The 19,038-nt window shown below is 41.6% G+C and overlaps 2 protein-coding genes across 4 annotated transcripts in view; one reads left to right on the top strand and one right to left on the bottom strand.

Moving 5' to 3' along the window:
- The window catches only part of hmcn1 (hemicentin 1), a 91,650-nt gene extending 80,676 nt beyond the window's left edge, over positions 1–10,974 (top strand). For 2 of the 3 annotated variants that reach the window (XM_019875395.1, XM_019875397.1), the window contains 15 exons: positions 29–199; positions 279–425; positions 948–1,085; positions 2,190–2,311; positions 2,903–3,140; positions 3,313–3,375; positions 4,678–4,797; positions 4,890–5,024; positions 5,126–5,239; positions 6,494–6,619; positions 6,693–6,821; positions 7,852–8,211; positions 9,067–9,186; positions 9,305–9,431; positions 10,320–10,974. In XM_019875395.1, coding sequence (XP_019730954.1) covers positions 29–199; positions 279–425; positions 948–1,085; positions 2,190–2,311; positions 2,903–3,140; positions 3,313–3,375; positions 4,678–4,797; positions 4,890–5,024; positions 5,126–5,239; positions 6,494–6,619; positions 6,693–6,821; positions 7,852–8,211; positions 9,067–9,186; positions 9,305–9,431; positions 10,320–10,686 — 2,477 coding nt within the window. In that variant the 3' untranslated portion in view covers positions 10,687–10,974. The remainder of the gene's footprint in view (positions 1–28; positions 200–278; positions 426–947; positions 1,086–2,189; positions 2,312–2,902; positions 3,141–3,312; positions 3,376–4,677; positions 4,798–4,889; positions 5,025–5,125; positions 5,240–6,493; positions 6,620–6,692; positions 6,822–7,851; positions 8,212–9,066; positions 9,187–9,304; positions 9,432–10,319) is intronic. The other variant, XM_019875396.1, reaches the window with a different exon arrangement.
- Positions 10,975–13,148: 2,174 nt separating this feature from the next.
- On the bottom strand, positions 13,149–17,264 carry arpc5b (actin related protein 2/3 complex, subunit 5B). The gene is made up of 4 exons (XM_019875409.1): positions 16,994–17,264; positions 15,978–16,050; positions 15,712–15,888; positions 13,149–13,922 (listed from the first exon to the last, which is right to left on the bottom strand). The coding sequence occupies exons 1-4, from the start codon at positions 17,131–17,133 to the stop codon at positions 13,860–13,862; spliced, it is 453 nt and encodes a 150-aa protein (XP_019730968.1). The 5' UTR covers positions 17,134–17,264; the 3' UTR covers positions 13,149–13,859.
- Positions 17,265–19,038: the final 1,774 nt, after the last annotated feature.

Raw genomic sequence — 19,038 nt, 5'->3', positions numbered from 1 at the left:
CGTGTGAATCTGTTTTGTGTTATTGCAGTTGATGGTAATTGGGGACCATGGCAGTCTTGGGGAGAATGTACTGCTTCCTGTGGGGGTGGAGAAAGGACACGCGTGCGCCTCTGTAATACCCCATCACCTAGTAACGGAGGCCGCCTGTGCCCAGGAGACTCCTCCCAACTATCCAGGTGTAATGTTGAGGCCTGTCCAGGTAAGCCATGTGGCTATACAATGCATCTTGTTGCAATGATGTACTAAAAGCAATTTTAAATATTGTTTCTCTTTGCCAGGTGGGCCACAGATGGCACGAGGAAGCATTATCGGGAATATCAATGATATTGACTTCGGCATTGCCATACTGAATGCTACTGTCGTGGACTCCACGTCTGGTGGCAAACTCATCAAAGCATCTATTTCAAATATACCAAGATCATTAGGTAAGTTATAGAAAGACTAAACCAGCGGTTCTCAACTGTTCTCACCCCTGGGACCCGCGTTTTCCTGTTGTGGCAAAGGCATGACCCATTTTATCGAAGTTATGAAAAACAAAAAGTTTTTTTTGTTGTTGTTGTTTAGCCTCTGAAATTACACATACCCGTTGTTACGTTTTGAAATGCAGTTTCAAATAAGTTTGACATACTGTACTGCCAAAAGTATATTGCCAGCTATGACATCCGTTAGCCAAATGCTGAGCTGCACTCTAATTGTTTACAGAGTAGCAAGTGTCTAGAGGACAAGTGAATAACATTTTCTGACGCTTCCCCAATATTTTATGATCTCTGTGGAAACTTGCTATGCCTCAGCACTGTTTTTAAGTAGCTACCCGCGACCCACCCAAGATTAGTCCAGGACTCACTCTTGGGTCCCAACCCACCAGTTGAGAATCACTGACTTGAACTGTCATGTTACTTGAGACATGCCAAATTAAAAATGTCTCTGTCCTCTGACTTTCATTCAAGGGCCTTCAATGAGGAAGCTCATTTCCATTCTGAATCCCATCTACTGGACAACTGCACAGGAAGTAGGAGAGGCTGTCAATGGGTACACGTTGACTGGAGCTATCTTCAAGCGAGAAACACAGGTGGAATTTGCCACAGGTAGATTGGTTTCCAAGCTGCATGAACTTCACTGCTATGCAGAGACGCACAAATAATGGTTCATGTGATTACCGTATTTTCCACACTATTAGGCGCTTTGGAGTATTAGGCGCACGTTCAAAGAATGGCCCATTTTAAAACTGTTTTCGTTTATAGGGCACACCAAATTATAAGGCGTATACAACAGAAGCTAGAATAGTGGCTGTCGTTGCACTATGCATCCACTAGATGGCGCTACCCTCAAGGGACTACAGTACAATACAGCTTCATTTATATAGCGCTTTCATAACTGCTGCAGCTTTAACAAAGCGCTTTACAGAACATTTAAAATACTACGTCCAAGAAATCAGAATATCAAATGTGCCATCGGCTATAAGGCGCACTGTCAGCATTTGAGAATATTGAATGCTTTTAACTGCGCATTATCGTGTGGAAAATAAGGACGTTTGATTCAATGATAGTGTAGCGGTTCATTCACCTGACTTCTGCGCATGCAGGATGGCTTCAGCTCCCACTCAATGTGAGTGTGGATGATCGTCTTTCTGAATGGTAATTGATTTGTGTGTAGTTTGCCTTTCACTTGAAGTCAGCTGAGATGGGCTCCAGTTCCCTGTGCCCTAAAACAGGAGAAGCAGTATAAACAATTGACGAAACAATAGTTTTTAGTATAGGCCGACCTGTCAGGAGTACTTAAAACATCTGACACCAAGGCTGGGTTTAGATCATGGCTCAGTCCTACCTGTGAGGAGTTTGCATGTTCTATCCATGCTTGAGAGTTGTCTCTGGGTACTCAAGCTTTCTCCAAAATCATGCATGGTAGGTGAACTGATGACTCAAATCTTTTTCCTTCAGTGCATGAATGTAAGTGTTGATTAACTGTAGATCAGCCGGGGTGTATCCTCTCGTCCCCAGACATCTGTGATTGGCCCTAGGCCACCATAGGCCCTCATGAGGAAAGCGATACAAAAAAATGGATGGATGTTGCTTAGGATGTTTCTAAAAGGCTTCAGCTGGATAGCTGGCAGTGAAAAAAATAATAATAATAACGATCGCGGGTAAAGGGACATAATGCTTGAGCTCTCTTATCTTCCTTCTCAAATTTAGGTGAAATTCTGAGGATGACTCACATTGCCCGGGGTTTAGACTCAGATGGAGCATTGTTACTGGACATTGTATTGAATGGGCAACTCCTGCAGCTGCCTTCACATGTTGATATCAGCATCAAGGTACGCACATTAATATTCATGCAATGCATTATAATTTGGAACAATTACATTTTTTGAATCTTCAAATAACATTATAAGCATGGGGTGTTCATTTTCTGATGGCCCGTGGCATATACTCAAAACATTATTCCGGACTGCTTATTGAGTTTAACGTTGCCCATATCATTTGCCAATTGAATCGATGTTTTAGCTTCTGTTATTTTTACTGTAGTGCTTGTTTCCTTTTAACTATGTTTGTACGGTGACTTGGAGTGCCCTGAAAGGTGCCTATAAGTTAAATGAATTATTATTATTATTATTATTATTATTTTTGTTTTTGTTGTTTTTACAAAGAGTGTTTCGGGATTAGCAAAAAATGCTAATACACTTTTTCAGTAATACATTATCTGTAAAAAATATGATTGCAGTGAACTGCAGAGTGATTGGTTTTAGTTTGTGATTGCAAATAAATGTATGATGAAGAATGCCCTTGCATCTTTCGATTTTTGTGTATGTGGCCCTAAGGGGGGAAAAAAAATTGGACACCAATGTTATTGAGTAAACAACAAAGAGTGACTATGCTTCAATCCAAGCGTGCTGTTTTCCTTTCAGGACTACACAGAGGACTACATCCAGACAGGGCCAGGCCAGCTTTATGCTCTGTCCACACGCATGTTCAGCATTGACAGGGAGAGCGTGCCCTACTCCTGGAATCACACCATCTCCTATGACGTGTCCAAGGGCAAGATGCCCTACTTGGTGCAGACGCTTCATGCAACAGGAATTAGCACTCAGTATCATGCCATGGAAGAGGTGCTGGAATACAGCATGCAAGCTCGTATCAGCAAGGGTATGAGAAATCATCTTGATTTAGAATCAGGGCAGTGTTGTTTTTATTCTGCATCAGAAATCTCTGACTGAGTATAGCTTTTCTTAGTTTTAATTTCTCGGTTCTTGGGGGCTTCATTTAGGCTTCTGTATAGTTTTCTGTCCTTCATAATAGTTTTTGTTTTTCATTCCAGGTGATCGCAGTAACCGATGTCCTCATGGATTCACCTTGTTTTCTGCAGGGCCATTCTGTGCAGGTGGGTGTTCTTGGCATAGTTTGTTTTCCATGAGTCCTTATATATTGACATACAGTGAAACTCCTCTACAATGAAACCTACATGTGCGAAAATACCCCCTAGTGTGAAAAACTCTTCATGCATTAAAGCCATTCCCTGTTTTCAGCTTCCCCCCACAACGAAAAGTCCCCCTGTTGCGTAATATGAAATCATGTTCTCCACCCTTGCCTCGCAATGAGGTTCACTACAACTGTTGTGAAAAATGTCTTGCTGCAAACATGATTTCGTTGTAGAGGAGTTTCAATTTATTTACCGGTACTGGAGAAATGCAGATATGGCAAAAAGAGAAGGGACAGTCACCACAAGGAGGTTCTTTGCAAGAACATATGGATGCGGCTCCACTAGTCTAAATTCGTCATTTTGATTAATATTGCGTATATGGAATAAGACTGAATCCACCTGTTTTTGTCTATCTCCGGTGGCGGACGTTTTGCCACTTTGATCGACTGAAAATAACATCACAGTTGCTCATGACTAAGGTAACGACCAATCATTGCTCAGCTTCAGAAAGCAGGTGAGCCGTGATTGGCCATTAGCTGTGCCCTGAACAACTGTGTGGTCATTTTCAGTTGACAGAAAGTGACAAAATGGCCGCCCCTGAGATGGCTCAAAAGGGGTGGATTTTGTTGCTCAACTCAGATTCCGCAAACACATTGTGAATCATACATAATCTAGTGTTTAGACTTGTGAAGGTGCATAGAACATATTATTGTAAAGAACATTTTGGCTTTGAGTTTCCCTTTAAGAAGTAAGGTACCATGCAGATCTCGAGGTCCATCTCTGCTAACTGTCAGTCTTGTATAAAATATCTGAAACCAATGCTAGGACAATACAACTCTTTTAACAAAAAATAACTGCAAGTAACCTTGCAGAATATAATTTAAATAAACATCATTAAGTATCTGGAATGTTCGATACTTAAATATTCAAATTCCATTCATTTGTATTGTGTCAGTACTCTGGGAGGGATCTGCACAGGTGGCGGTGGGATAGGTTCCTCACTCTGGACAGGCAGGTCTATTCCTTTGGCTTTCTGTTCCGCGGGTGAGGCATTTCATTCACAAACAATTTCCTCCGATTTCATCTTGTCGAGATGTTTCGGGGAGCAAAAGTATACATTTGACTCTAGACATGTAGTGAAGTAAAAATCAAAGTTGGCCAAAATATGACGAACAAAGTCGAAGTACAGATATGTGAAAATTCTTCTTAAATACAAATACTTTGTTTCCAAACTGGCTAATGTCTTGTTTATATGCACTGCAGATGAGAATGAGTGTGAAGTGGGAAACCCCTGTTCTCATGCCTGCCACAACGCCATGGGCACCTATTACTGCTCTTGTCCGCACGGGCTCACCATCTCAGCTGATGGCAGGACCTGTCAAGGTTTACAACACTCATACACACACAGGCATTGAATGTTCATTGTTGTCAACTCAAAGACTGTGTCTTAACCCAGAAACGTTTGTTCCCACCAGACATTGACGAGTGTTTGCTGGGTACCAACGTGTGTCATGATGGACAGGACTGCCAGAATACAATTGGATCATACCGGTGCATTATGCGCTGTGGCCGCGGGTTCAGGAGAACAATTGATGGCCACAGTTGCTCAGGTACAATCGCACGGTAGACTCAGCAAATCCTTGAAGTATGCTTCTTTTCACCGAGGGGTGTTGAAGTCTTATTTTATAAATCCGTCCTCTCTTTTGCTCAGATATCAATGAGTGCCAAGAGTCCAATCCATGCAATCAACACTGCCTGAACACCATCGGTAGTTATCGCTGCACCTGTGAACCTGGCTTTCACCTCAGGAACCGACGATGTGTTGGTAAGCGTGTGCCTAAAAAAATGACTTCACTTTAGTCAAGTCTCCTAAAAACAAAATTTTCAGAGTTTTTCTCGGACAAAGTTAAAGAAATGACTCGGCACACAGGGAAAATTGTCTACAATATCGATGGGAGGGATCGCTGAGGCCGAATGATGGTTGTTGCCCCGGCAACCACACTCAGAGTTCCATGTCCGCCAATTTGAACTTTTATTGTTACATATGCAAAATACAAGAAAAACACTGCCCCCGATATTTGCATACCACGCCCCCGGTTCGGCCTCTCGGTAGTGATTGGGCACTGGATACGCACCCAAACGTTTAGACGTGCCCAAATTAATTGAAACTTAAAACATGATACAATTTTGCTCATAGATTTATCTATCAAACATATTTAGTGGTGTTTGTCAGTTTATACCCACATAATCAAGGTAATCAGTATTCACACTGCCCCTCCATCCTCATTGATGCTGCAGCGCATACCCAGTTTGGGGTCACAGGGTAGCTAAGTTTGTCTCAGCTGACTTCAAGAGAAAGAGAAACATTTACATTCACACGAGCAGCGAAAGAACCGACGCAAGCGTATCAAAATCCTGCATCGCTAAAATCAAACCGTAAACAGTCGAACAATCCCTAATTGTCATGAATTGACATGTACTGTAAACTTCTGATATTTGTGGGTGATCGGGTTCCGAATAGCAAGAAACTAACTATTTTGAATGGCCTATACAGTATTAATTTTTACGCTGTAAATATACCACAAACCATGATCCCAAATCATTACTACGGTATATCATTTTAAACACAACTCGCACTAGCCTATTGAAAACACACTGGGAGTGTAAGTGTACACACACATTCAGCAAAGACTCCATAAGGTCCGTCCACTAAGATCCCTGGCTACACTTAGCGGCAACATGTTAGCCTCTCAGTCGAGATGCATCATTTCAACGTACTTCCTTGACACCACTTGAAACTTTCCGAACAACCAGGCCTTCGGCACAAACTTCTTCTTTCTTAAAGCATTACAGAAAGTCACCATAAATCAGTATTGGCGAGTTTTTGAGCAAATAGCTGAGTTTAAATTGCACGAATGAGTCAGTGGGAAAACCACGAACGGGGGAATTTTTGAATGGCTAACTACGAAGAGGCAGGATTAATTTCACTGTACAGTATTGAAACAGGTTGTCTGGTAAATAACACTTTAGCTTTTTTTTTTTCCAGAACTGATTTCTTTGTTCCCAAATGTCACTTCAGATATAAATGAGTGCAGGCAGAGGGTTTGTCGATCAGACCAACAGTGTAAAAATACCCGCGGTGGGTACATCTGCATCGACCTGTGCCCAAGCGGGATGAGCAAGGGTGCCAATGGAACATGTGTAGGTCAGTATCATGTATTCATGTGTGTAAGACATCATAGCAGTGCTCTTTGACTGATGCCCACACTCTGGCGTAGATATTGACGAGTGCCGAGATGGCACCCATCGGTGCAGATACAACCAGATCTGCGAAAACACCAGAGGGAGTTACCACTGCACGTGTCCACGCGGCTACCGATCTCAGGGAGTGGGCAGGCCCTGTGTTGGTACGTGCTTCATCTTTAGCACTTGCACACAAATTGGTAACCATCTGTAGCTTTCAAAAGTCACCATTCAGAAACATTGAGCAGCAAAACTTGACTTGCTCATGTGCAACACGTATGTTAGGCTAAATTTATGGATCTTTGAGGGATGAAATATGCGACCATTTAACCTTTTTTTAAAGGGACTGCTCATTGCTTCTTTTGTGCTTTTCATATATCTGCCAGAGAACTCACCTGTCACCTGTAAGCGCACACATTTCTTCCGCTATCCGCCATCTTGTTTAAAACGTCACTGCTTGCTTAAACAATGCAAGTGCTGCAAATTGCCTAGCTTACTGATTAAACTCAGCATCAACAAGACTTGGAGTTGCAGTGCATGGTTCGTGCCCTTTTTTTTTTTTTTTAAACTTCAACGTAAGAGAATGGACATGGAAAGAGTAACAGAAGAAGACAGTCAATGGCTCGGACTCTCACTGGTTAGGGCTTGCACTTCAACCATAAGAAGACCAGCACCTTTTCATTTCACATCGCTGTTACACCCTGTCTGTCTTCACCCTGTCTGTCTTCTGTCTTTTACTTTGGACTTGGATTTTGGACTCGGCTTTGTAACAGCACACTCCTGCCTGTGACATCATTCGTATGTCTTGTCTTGTAGCTGTCATCAACTTTCCCCCTTTCTCCTTACGTTCTTTATTGAATATCACAATTCAGTCACATTGTGTTCAACTTGACTGATTCTTTTTTTTTTTTTTTTGTGAATTTAAAGGTCTTGTCAAAACTACATTTTACATTTGAGATTAGAAGCAAGAATCTGATTGGAAGAAGAGTAAAGGCTCAATACATTTCACATGGCATGGAAATGTATTTCTGTACAGTGGGGTAACTGATGTATCTCCCCCACCCCTATCTCTCCTTTCTGTGTACATGAACCGCATCACATTTCTTTTATTTCTGTCCTCCTCATCTTTTCTCTCATTTCCTTTCCTGCTCTCTCTATTCTCTTGGTGCTGGTCTTTCTTTGTGTCGAGGGCAGATATAAATGAATGTGAGCGGCTTCCGCAGCCCTGCGCCGACCAGTGTGTCAACACTCCAGGCAGCTTTAGATGCACCTGCCCACCGGGGCGCTACCTGCTGGGGGATGGCAAGTCTTGCGCCGGGCTTGAGCGCCTCCCGACTTATGAGAGTTACTCTTATGGCTTCCGAACATCCCAGTCCTTTCCTGAGCGCAACCCCTTCCAGCACCTCTACCACAACTTGGCTTCACACAGCTATCACTCCTACACCGCCAACACTAGGGGACACGACAGGGGCCGGACCCGAAGAGGAGTCCCCGTAAATCAGGGCCCCGAAGCTTGTCAGGATGGGTTTGTGTACAAGGATGGCCGCTGCTCAGGTAACTATGAATGGAAGGCAGGGTCACAGAGAGAAGCACCTGCTTCAGTTTGGACTATAAAATGTGTTTATTTTGTTGCTGTTTAACTATAGCGGCCCGGTGGTCCAGCGGTTAGCGCGTTGACACCACAGTGTGGGTTCGAGCCCAGCGCCGGCCTTCCTGTGTGGAGTTTGCATGTTCTCCCCGTGCTTGTGCGGGTTTTCTCCGGGTACTCCGGTTTTCTCCCACATTCCAAAATCATGCATGGCAGTTAAATGGATCACTCCAAATTGTCCCACGGTATGCGTGTCAGTGCGAATGGTTGTTCGTTTCTGTGTGTCCTGCGACTGGCTGGCAACCGGTTCAGGGTGTCCCCCGCCTAATGCCCGAAGACAGCTGGGATATGCTCCAGCACCCCTTGCGACCCTTGTGAGGATAAACCGGATCGGAAAATGGATCTTTAACTATACTGCACGATTAGAGCTCTTCAAGGGGGAATTCATTTCACGCTCTCATCGTTTCATATTCCGCTTTTCATACATGACACTGCAAGTCAAAGTTCTTCACAAAATTCCCACACAGCCACAAGGAGGCAAACATACACAAGTAAAAGCTGAGAGAGCAATGATTGACTGAAAGACCAGACAGGGGCAACAGAGAATCTCATGAGCATTCGTCAATATCATCACTATCAATATCATATGACAGTTTGACAATTACTAGTTGAACAATATGATTATTGTTGCGGTTGGTTGTGGTGGAGGTGTTTCTAGGATGTGGGTAATCTTGTTCATGGATGAGGAGAGGGTGAAATACAGGATGTGTTCCACTCATCATCTTGATGATGCACTGCTTGCGTTTTGTGATACGTGCCAGATATCAACGAGTGTGAGCTGAGGGATTCCTGCCAGCATGAATGTATGAACGCACCAGGAAGCCACAGGTGTCTTTGCCCAGCTGGTTACCACCTCATGACCAACGGCAAGACATGCCAAGGTGAGAGTCTCACTTCTGGACCGCCATGCTTTATATGTTGAAATGACTGGCAGGACCAACTCACTGTTAGCTTGTTAAAAAAAGACATTGGGATGTAAGTTGCCTGTTGTATTTCCAGATATCGATGAGTGTCTTGAGCAGGACATCCAATGTGGTGCCAACCGCATGTGCTTCAACATGAGAGGAAGTTACCAATGCATTGACACACCTTGTCCACCAAACTACCAGAGAGAGTCGAGCACGGGGTAAAGTCACATGCAAGACACGGATAAATAGTTATGTTACAGGAACAGCTAAAGCTATTTCAACTCTGTCCGCTCCCATTGGATGTTAGTTATGCATTTCTCTCTTTTTCTGTTTGCTTTAAAGACCAGTTTTAAGTTGTATGTAACAGTGTATTGTAACTCAATCAGCATTGAAATAAACGGTGTGTTGAATTTGCTCAATTTTATTTTGTCAAGTGGTTGCACAAAATGAAATCATTTGGATCAAAATACATTTAATACTTAAAAGAAAAATGGGTCTTGATCCAGAAGACTATTTCGTGCAACCTCTTGACAAAATAAAATGGAGTAAATTCAACACACCGTTTGGTTTTCCAGTGCTGGCACTGGAACAGGGTACTCACTGACTTACACCATGCGTGCCCTGTAATTTACACTAGTGCTGCATGATAGTGGGAAAAAAATGTGTTAAATGATATGGATGTCGAAAACTGTAATATTTCGATTATCATATATTTAAGATGTACTGAAAGAAACGTTTTCATTATCTACACTGGCAAAAATGTGCTGCATTTACTCTTTCGTCATGTGGTTGCACGAAATAAAAATTTCAGAATCCAGATTTTGTTTTTTTTTTTTTTTTTGGACTAGACATCTATTTTAAAAAATTATCTGTGTACAGATGTTTTTTTTTTAAAACCACATTATGAAATAAATTCAACCACCATTTTTTTCAATTCATGAAAGAAATTAAAATATTTTCATGTGGCAAAAGAAGCACGCTCAGTGTATTATGAGCTACTTAATTATAATAACAGTTTTTTTTTTTTTATATTTATGTTTAAAAATGTGTTCCCACCTCTTTGTAGCCAATTAATACTCATCTTGCATCTGCGATCCGTGTTCCAGGTTCTGTCTGAAGGATTGCCCTCCAAATGACCTGGAATGCGCTCTGAGCCCTTACGCCCTGGAGTACAAGCTCCTGTCTCTCCCGTTCGGCATCGCAGCCAACCAGGACCTCATCCGACTGGTGGCTTACACGCAGGACGGTGTGATGCACCCTCGGACCACCTTCCTTGTGGTCGATGAGGACGTCACGTTACCTTTTGCCATTCGAGATGAGAACCTCAAAGGGGTGCTGTTTACTACTCGACCTTTACGAGAGCCTCACACGTACCGCATGAAGGTGCGAGCCCTCTCCTATAACGAAGACGGAGGCATCGAGTACCAGACCACCTTCATCGTCTACATCGCTGTCTCGGCCTACCCTTACTGAGAGCACTTTAAATGACACCAGACTAAAGGGACGTGCTGAAGTGACATCCTCCCCATGCAACACCACTAGGATACATTGAGTTCGCATTGAGAGAATGAAATAAGAACATTGACTTGTGTGTGTGTGAGAGAGGCTATTGAGAAAGAGGATTTAAATACAAAACAAGTCTCGCCTAACCGGTATTTATTGGTTTTAATTTGTGCCCTTGTATTTGTAAAGACTCAGTTACCGGTAATTGTTTAATCCATATCGTTGCCTGTCACATACAAAATGCTCACGAGATGCTCAGAAAAGTGTGTTCAAGTAATAGTCAAATGTAATGGAACATCTGGCCATGGCACTAAACAGGAAGTGAAAAGGGAAACAATCCTGAGGTTAGTTCATCTCAAAGCTGTTTAGTGGGCTTGACGTCTGGAGCGCATCATGTTGGAACAGTAAAGGGTCTCACCCACACGGGCTCCACAAGAATAAAATGATCCAAAATGTCTTGATAAAATGAAGAATTAAGATTGAGGAGTGCAATCGTTGTTGATCAAGTTATTAGTAGGTGCGCATTCCAAGTTTTTTGTCCAAATAGTCGAACATTGAACTCATAGTCCATGGGCCAAACCAGAATTTGGAAACACTCAGGGTGGCATAATTTAGTGACAATTTTTCAAACGGTACATGCCCATAGATTACTTTTGGGTACGATAACCTGTTCTAATTGGTAGCTTTGTCATAGTTATCAGCACATCAATTTAATCCCCCCAAAATTGTTCACTTAATTGAAATCCCCCCAAATTGTTACTAGATTTTATTGGTACCTTGAGTGGTACAGATGAGTGAAATTTTGGACTTTGGCCCATTGACAATTACTGGGCAGTCCTTGAACACAATTAAAATGTAGAAATGTGCAGTTTTTTAACATTATAAAATGTGACGGCATGGCACAAAAGGCACCCTCAGGTAGCTACCCATCGTCACCACTCCTCACAAGAACACCGAGTGATGTCATGCACCAATTGATTCTGAGATGTATTTTATTTTTTTGACATGTACATAAATGGGTTTTTTTGTTACATGAATTGCTATACTGTACTTATTTTCTCCTTTTTTAAATAAAAAGGTAATTGCATCACAGCGCAATTAAGTTTAAATGTTACAAGAAGAAGGTGCAGCATGATAGTCGAGTGCAGTGTTGCTTAACCTGGGTTCGATCGAACCCCAGGGGTTCGGTGAATCGGTCTCAGGGGTTCGACAGAGCCTCGGCCATGGAGGTTAAGACACACCCGACTCAACATGTCAATTAGTTATGACACACCCGTTTGGCCATCACTGGCTGCACATGATCACGTGACATTGCTTGTCCAATCAGTGCTGCGGGAAATTTAGTTCGCTCAGTCGTCAATGTGTGACTGTCATGATAGTACGTCATGTGATTTTTTTTTTAGAATGTTTTAATACATTGACTATGTCGAGCAAAAAAAATAAAGTGGTCGGATGAATATGTACCACATGGATTCACATGCATCATGGAACGTGATGGGACTCAGCATCCTATCTGCATGATTTGTCATGTCAAGTTGAGCAACTCAAGTCTCGCACCGGCAAAACTGAAGGAACACTTCTTGAATCAGATTTTTATTTTTCAGTAATGAAGAGTTCGGTGAATGTGCATATGAATTGGTTGGGTTCGCTACCTCTAACAAGGTTAAGAACCACTGGTCTAGTGGTTACAATCATGTTTTGAGATGAAGGGTTTGAATGTCAGGTACCTTTGCTGTGTTTGCATGGTCTGCCCATGCAAGGCTTACTCCAACATTACAAAAAAAAAAAACGCATGAATGACAAATGAAGACTCAAAAGTTCTCTATAGGTGTGATTTTCAAGCATGAATGGCAGTTTATACACACGACCACTCCAGGGTCTACCTTGCATCTCCCCCGAAGTCAGCTGGAATAGGCTCCAGTCCATCCTTTAACCGACTGAGGGAAAACATTATCGAAAATGGATGGATGGTAGTAAAACACACAAAAAAAGGAAAATTCAACCAGCATTCATAACATTTATTTTTTTGTCCAAAAAAAGCACAAACATAAAAAAAGGAATATTTTGTAAGGCAGTTTTTTTTTTTTAAACATCAGTTTGGTTTGTTTCCATGACTCCTTGCCCTGCAACTAGAAATACATGAAGCATAAGACAATCGTATAGTTCTTCTGATCATGTCAAAACAGCCTATACTGCATTAGAAAATACATCTAGCATCTTGGGATGCATAACCACTGATGTTCAGATTGAACTATTCTGACACAATTTCTGAGAAGTAATTAAATTGTCAATTGAAGTGAAGCTGTGGTGGAACAATGAGGAAACTTCACTGATCCGTGATTTGAAATTGGCAGGGAAAAAAAAAACTGCGGAGGAAATTAGTTATTTGTCTCTGACAACGGTTGCTGCTCTTACACAGTTGGGGTTTTTTCCCACACAGGGCATTCATTTAAATTGACATGTAATCTAATTGTTTCATTTGGCAACAGATGAGCTCTCTACCTTTTAAGGCAGACAAAAAAAAAAAAAAAAAAAAAGCAGGTTTCCCGTGGTTAGACAAAATGCTTGGGATAATGATGAGAATGACAAATCAATGTGCATTAATTTGGAACTTTGGGACAGAACACACAAACTATGCAAAACGACGAGTACGGAAAACCTGTCAGCAACACCCCAATAATTTTGATAATTGACAGTTCGTGTGCCAAAACACACTGCCCAAATATGTATCACCCACCTATTATTAGTCTCTCCCATTAAGCAAAAATTGCAGATTTTGCTCAATATCATTTAAAAAAATTTCAATGAATGATTTGGTCACGAATGTGTTTGCAGGACAAAAAAAAGCATGTATTTAAAAACGGGGAAAAAAAGTACTCTGAGGGTCATTAGTCCTATTTGAAGAGCTCCTAGAAACAGGGAATGCTAGAAACAGGGGAAGCGTGAGTGCACTTCGTGACAAACATGACTTGGAGAACAAAGATAAATGTGCCAAATCCTTTGAGAACCTAATGCGACCCACATAAGATTTTGTCTTGCAATTTGATCTGACACAATCCCACCGGCTTGCCTTTTCTGATTTTTCTTGCAGTCCATATGTCATCTGTTACATTGTGTGTGTCTGTCAAATATCTGCTCCACATTTAGACCGTCTTCCTGGCCGTCAGCACTCGCACAATACAGCCCACTCCTCCGGAGGTCAGTGCCTACAAATGCACACAAATGGATTTATTGAGGGCAACATTTCTACTTAGGAAGTCAATCAAACACTCCTTATAAAGTAATATTTCTCATAATAATTTATTAACATAAGGATGGGCATGATTACTTTGTGTGTGGAATTCTAGTGCTTGTATTAGAATGCTATGCAGTCCAGGGATTCCTAACAAGTGTACTGAGAGAGATGTGTGCCACCACAAAATACTACATTTTAGTTGTTGGTGTCAATCTTATTTTTACAGCAGCATATATTAACGGGCGGCACAGTTAAATACAGGATATGGCAGAAGTTACATCAATGACATGTACACGTATGCCCAACTATGTGGTGGTAATGCTTGCTAATGTAAAATGTGTGTATCTTCGCCTAATAATGGTAAACTGTAGTCACCCATGCACTACCAGCAGAGGGCAGCATTTATTCCACCTCAGTTTAATGGCTCAAGTAAGAGCCCATGACATGACAGCTATGTGCCCCTCACGAGAAGTGACGCCACCGGCGGCCATCTTACATTGCCAGTTACTAAGCACGCCCAACTCGAATACACTGATCTGTCTATGGGATTTTCACATTATTTTCTGTCTCTATGGCGAAGATGACACCGTGTATGGCTTATGGTTGTACCAACAAGTCTGCACATTTCGTCTGTAAAAATGCGGTAACGAATTTTCTCCTATAAGGTACCGGTATATCCCTGAGTGCTCAACCATTTGTTTTGTTGTCAGAGCCACCAATAATGAAATGAAACTAAAACCCATTAGCAAAAAAATTTGAATATGAACTGTGAGTGGCACATCATTATACTGGGATAATATACTCTGACTGGTCAATGTAAACATTGAAATTTGTTCTTTTGAGAGTCTCTCATTTCTCCACATAGGGATCGTAGTGTAAAACACACACTAATAATAGTGATTTCAGAAAAATAATAATAATAATAATAATAAGAGGCTGTCAGCAACAGTGGTTGTGGATAGCGCATTCATATATATGTCCGTGGCTAAATTAGGAATGAGGTTGCAACCAAGTCAAGCCACAGCCACCATTTTATTGCGCCACTCGACAAAGTGAATAAGAGGTTCAAGAGTGATGCAATGTCGCCACGTAACGGCATGACAAGGAGTTTTGATGACAAGGAAGAGATTTTTATTTTTCTTATTCTTATAACAAATTTGTCTTTTTGTTGTTGTTGCTTTCGACAAAATCAGAATACCACTGGTACAGATCATTTGGAAACTACAATACGTTATATCATTTTCATACCATTTTAAACCTACAATCTATATAAGTATAACAATCAATAATTACTAAATACTGTATCACAATTCTTTAATATACAAGGGTCTTGTAATAAATACAGTGAGTTTTTTCAGTATAAGGACTTCTAACACAGACTATTTTTTTTCCTTCAACGTAGTCTCTCAGCACTGTCACACACTTTTCCTATCTGTGCACAAGCTTCCCTATTCCCTCAGTGTAAAAATCTTTGGACTGATGTCTCAGCCAGTCGCTCACAAGACTTTTGACTTCGTCCTTACACTGCAGATGCCTCTACCTGCACAATGAAGTAACAAATGTGACCCAATGGTGGGCAGACGTCAAGTGTGCTGCTGCCAGCTCGTGTGATGGATTAAACAAAACTCACAAGTTAAGAAAATTTTGCTCGCAACTCAAAAGAGGAAACCTCACCTGAGTAACTATTTGTATACAAACACTGGATATATACTTCTTCCTCGAAAATTACTGAGTAGAGCAGACCAGTAGTAAAAGTGTACCTTTTCATGCCACTGCAGGAGGACAGCGCTGCTGTTTTCCGATGGCCTCTCGAAGCCTTTGTATATGTATTTCATCAGCAAGTCTACACCATTCTTGTCCAGAGACTGAACACCTTTCTCAATGTCGCTGCTCTTAAAGGCGCTCAGCACCTTCAACACCAGACCCTCGGCACGGTCCTGGTGACAAATTGGACATATGTGCAAAGATGTATAAGATGTATAAATGTAGAATGGAAGCCAAAATGGCAGAGAGAACAAACGCTGACCTTCACGTTCTGGTTCTTGGTGTTGATTGGTGGGTTCTTGAGGACGGCGTGTAGAGCTGCCATGTTGTCTCCTGTGCAGGGTTTGGTTAAGGATTTGACACAAAACTAATTGAAGTACTATTGAAAGGAGACTTGGTTCCCTCCACTTCCAACAAAAAGGTGTATGATGGAATAGTTGTTAGGGTTGTAATATTGTAATAATGTTTTTTATTGTACATTGTGTTCTGTTGTATTATTGTTATTTTATGTTAAATGTTGTGGAAACGCTTTGTTGAAAGTGCTGTATAAATTAAGATGTATTGTATAAAATTCAACATCTTTAAATGCAGTGGCAACATGGACAGGAATCCGTGATACAAACTTAATGGCGGCTTTTAACACATTGCCTCAAATTATCACCAGATTTCCATGGACTGGTCGACATATCCATCATTGAAATGTTCAAAACATGTCTGACTTTTACAAGGCTGGTTAAATGAGAATAAAAACTGGTTGGAAAAACTTAAAAGGCAACAAATCTCCCATCTGTTAAATGAGAGATGTGGTGGGTGGGGCGTGACTCTTTCAATCAGGAAGTGCCGCACTTTCATACCTTATAAGGCCTTCAATTCATTCTCATTAACGGGCGCTTGGTGTCAACCTTTCCGGAAGGCGCACGGCAGTACTATTGGCACAAAGAACAAATAGTATTCACTTGCATACCAATAATGAGTAGTGGCATAATCGCGAGAAACATCTAATGATTTTTTTTTTTAAAAAGGTGTCGCTACGAGCCTATTTAGATAAAGCACAGCAAGCTTCATTAACTTCAGGAAGAAATCCCTGGAATGTGACTGTCAGGCAAGTCTGGGCAGTGACTGGCCTCATTGTAGACGCCCGATTAGCAAGTATCAGACGCTCAAATAGACACTAATAAGGGGATTTTTAGACAGTATCTGACGATTAAACGTTACATTAGCATTTCAACAATATGCTTTGTACGCTAGCATAAAGTGGGATAATAACGTAAAGGATATTGTCTGATGAGGGAGTCCACCTCAGCTTCGTCGGGACCCAGCTGGTTCTCCCCTCCGTCCTCCTCGTCTACAAATTTGTTCTCGTCGTACTCATCCACGTCCACTCGCCTGAAGCGTGCGGACATGACGTTCTTCGACATTTCGGGAATGGAAAATAAAGGCGACTAAAAGAATCAAAGAGCCCAAACGTTAAAGCTTAATTTCCGGCCTTTTCGCAGTCAACTGACAAGCAGGAAGCCTCCTGATGTCCTCTCCTTCCTTGTGCGGCTTTTCGGTTCCGCGTTGTACGCTATCGCCGCCATGCGACCAACATGTAGAACCGCACGCAGTCCGGACAGTGACCGCTAGATGGCAAGCATAGATCACAAATGTGTCAACATGACAATCGTCATTTCGCAGGGATTATTGAGTTATGTCCATCCACCCATTCTCAGAGCTGTTTATCCTCACAAGGGTCGCGGGTGTGCTGAACCCTTTCCCAGCAGGCAGCAGACGGGTTTCACCTTGACTGGTTGCCAGCCAATCGCAGGGCACACATAGACAAAAACCATTCACACTTACAATCACACTTTGAACAATTTACAGTGGTCGATTAATTTACCATGCCTGTTTTTGGAATGTGGGAGGAAAGTGAAATGCAGTACTCGGAGAAAACCCACGCAGGCACGTGGAGAACATGCAAACTTCAAACAGGAAGGCACGGGCCGGATTCGAACACCGTACCGTGAGGTAGATGTGCTAACCAGACGTCCACTGTTCTGCCATGATAAAAAGGGGTACATTGGGGGGAAAAAAAGCATGATTTCCTGAATGAGCTGAAAAAATTTGGATCAGTCAAGAAATGAAGAAATGTGAAGGGGGGATATATTAAATATCTCAATTACATCTGGCAATTTTATTGTGAAAACGTTACGGAGAATGTGGAAATTATTGGAACGTCTCTTGAAGTCTTGAATGAACTGAACATTTTTAAGTGGGACTGGTTTGAATCAGTCAAGAAATGTGGAAGGAGGTAAATGTTAAAAATATCTCTTAATTGTGAAATTTATGATACCAAAGTGTGGGCTTTGGGGAATGTGGGAATTATTGGAAATGTGGAACGTAGTTTGCAGGATGTTTTGAATGAGCTGAACACTTTAAAGTTGGATTTTTTTTTAATTGGTCAAGAAATATGGAACGAAGTAACTGTAAAATCTCTCACTCTCATACTTTGGGAATGTTATTGTGAAATGTTGTGAATTTCTCTGCGAAAGGGGATTGTGGACAGTGGGAAATATTGGAAGATGAAAAATAGCTCACTAGGTATCCTGAATTAGCTGAACAGTTTGAAGTTGGAATGAGAATGTTGGGAAACTTTTTTGCTTTGTTGTCTTATCCACTTGAATAGGTTTTTTTGAGTGTAAAAAAACAAAAAATGTGTAGTTCTCGGAAAAGTAGGAATTTTCGGGAAAGAGGAAAATATGTGCTTAATGTGGTGAATATGGGGGATTTGGAATGTTTGAATTGGTAGAAAAATATGGAAGGAGTTGAATGGTGAGAATGTTGGGATTAATAATTGTACAAGGTTTTGGGTATAGAATAACCTCCTCCATGTATAAATGCACTTACGTATTGAGATGCTACATTTTTAAAATATATTTTGTTCGGTGGGAAAATAATTTTTTGAGTGAAAGAAAACTTTCAAAACTTTCATACTTTGTTTTTTGTGTATCGTGTAACCAAGTGAAAAAGACCTACAATTCACTTTGCTGGGCCCCTGCTGTGGCAGCACTTCTGAGTGTGTAAACAAATGATCTATATATCCTTTTGGTTGGGTAACTTTCCACATTAGTCTGTCTATCCGTGTGTGTGTGTGTGTGTGTGCGTGTGTGTGTGTGTGTGTGTGTGTGTGTGTGTGTGTGTGTGTGTGTGTGTGTGTGTGTGTGCGTGCGTGTGTGCGTGTGTGCGTGTGTGTGTGTGTGTGCGTGTGTGTGTGTGTGCGTGTGTGTGCCGATTCATAGTGCGGAAATATTTTTGTGGCTTCAGGTGGGTGGTCACTGGTGATT

This window comes from Hippocampus comes, unplaced genomic scaffold (assembly GCF_001891065.2).
Source record: "Hippocampus comes isolate QL1 unplaced genomic scaffold, H_comes_QL1_v1.1 scaffold132, whole genome shotgun sequence".
NCBI lineage: Eukaryota > Metazoa > Chordata > Actinopteri > Syngnathiformes > Syngnathidae > Hippocampus > Hippocampus comes.
The sequence above is the reverse complement of the archived record's forward strand: the minus strand, read 5'-3'. Positions and strand labels throughout refer to the sequence as shown.

Bases quoted from the DNA above. Each gene is read 5' to 3' on its own strand.
- arpc5b (XM_019875409.1), bottom strand. From the start codon at position 17,133: ATGTCGAAGAACGTCATGTCCGCACGCTTCAGGCGAGTGGACGTGGAT. The intron at 16,051-16,993 runs ATATCCTTTACG...CAAACCCTGCAC, and splicing joins GTGGACTCCCTCATCAGACA to AGGAGACAACATGGCAGCTC. The intron at 15,889-15,977 runs GTCAGCGTTTGT...ATTTGTCACCAG, and splicing joins CCAAGAACCAGAACGTGAAG to GACCGTGCCGAGGGTCTGGT.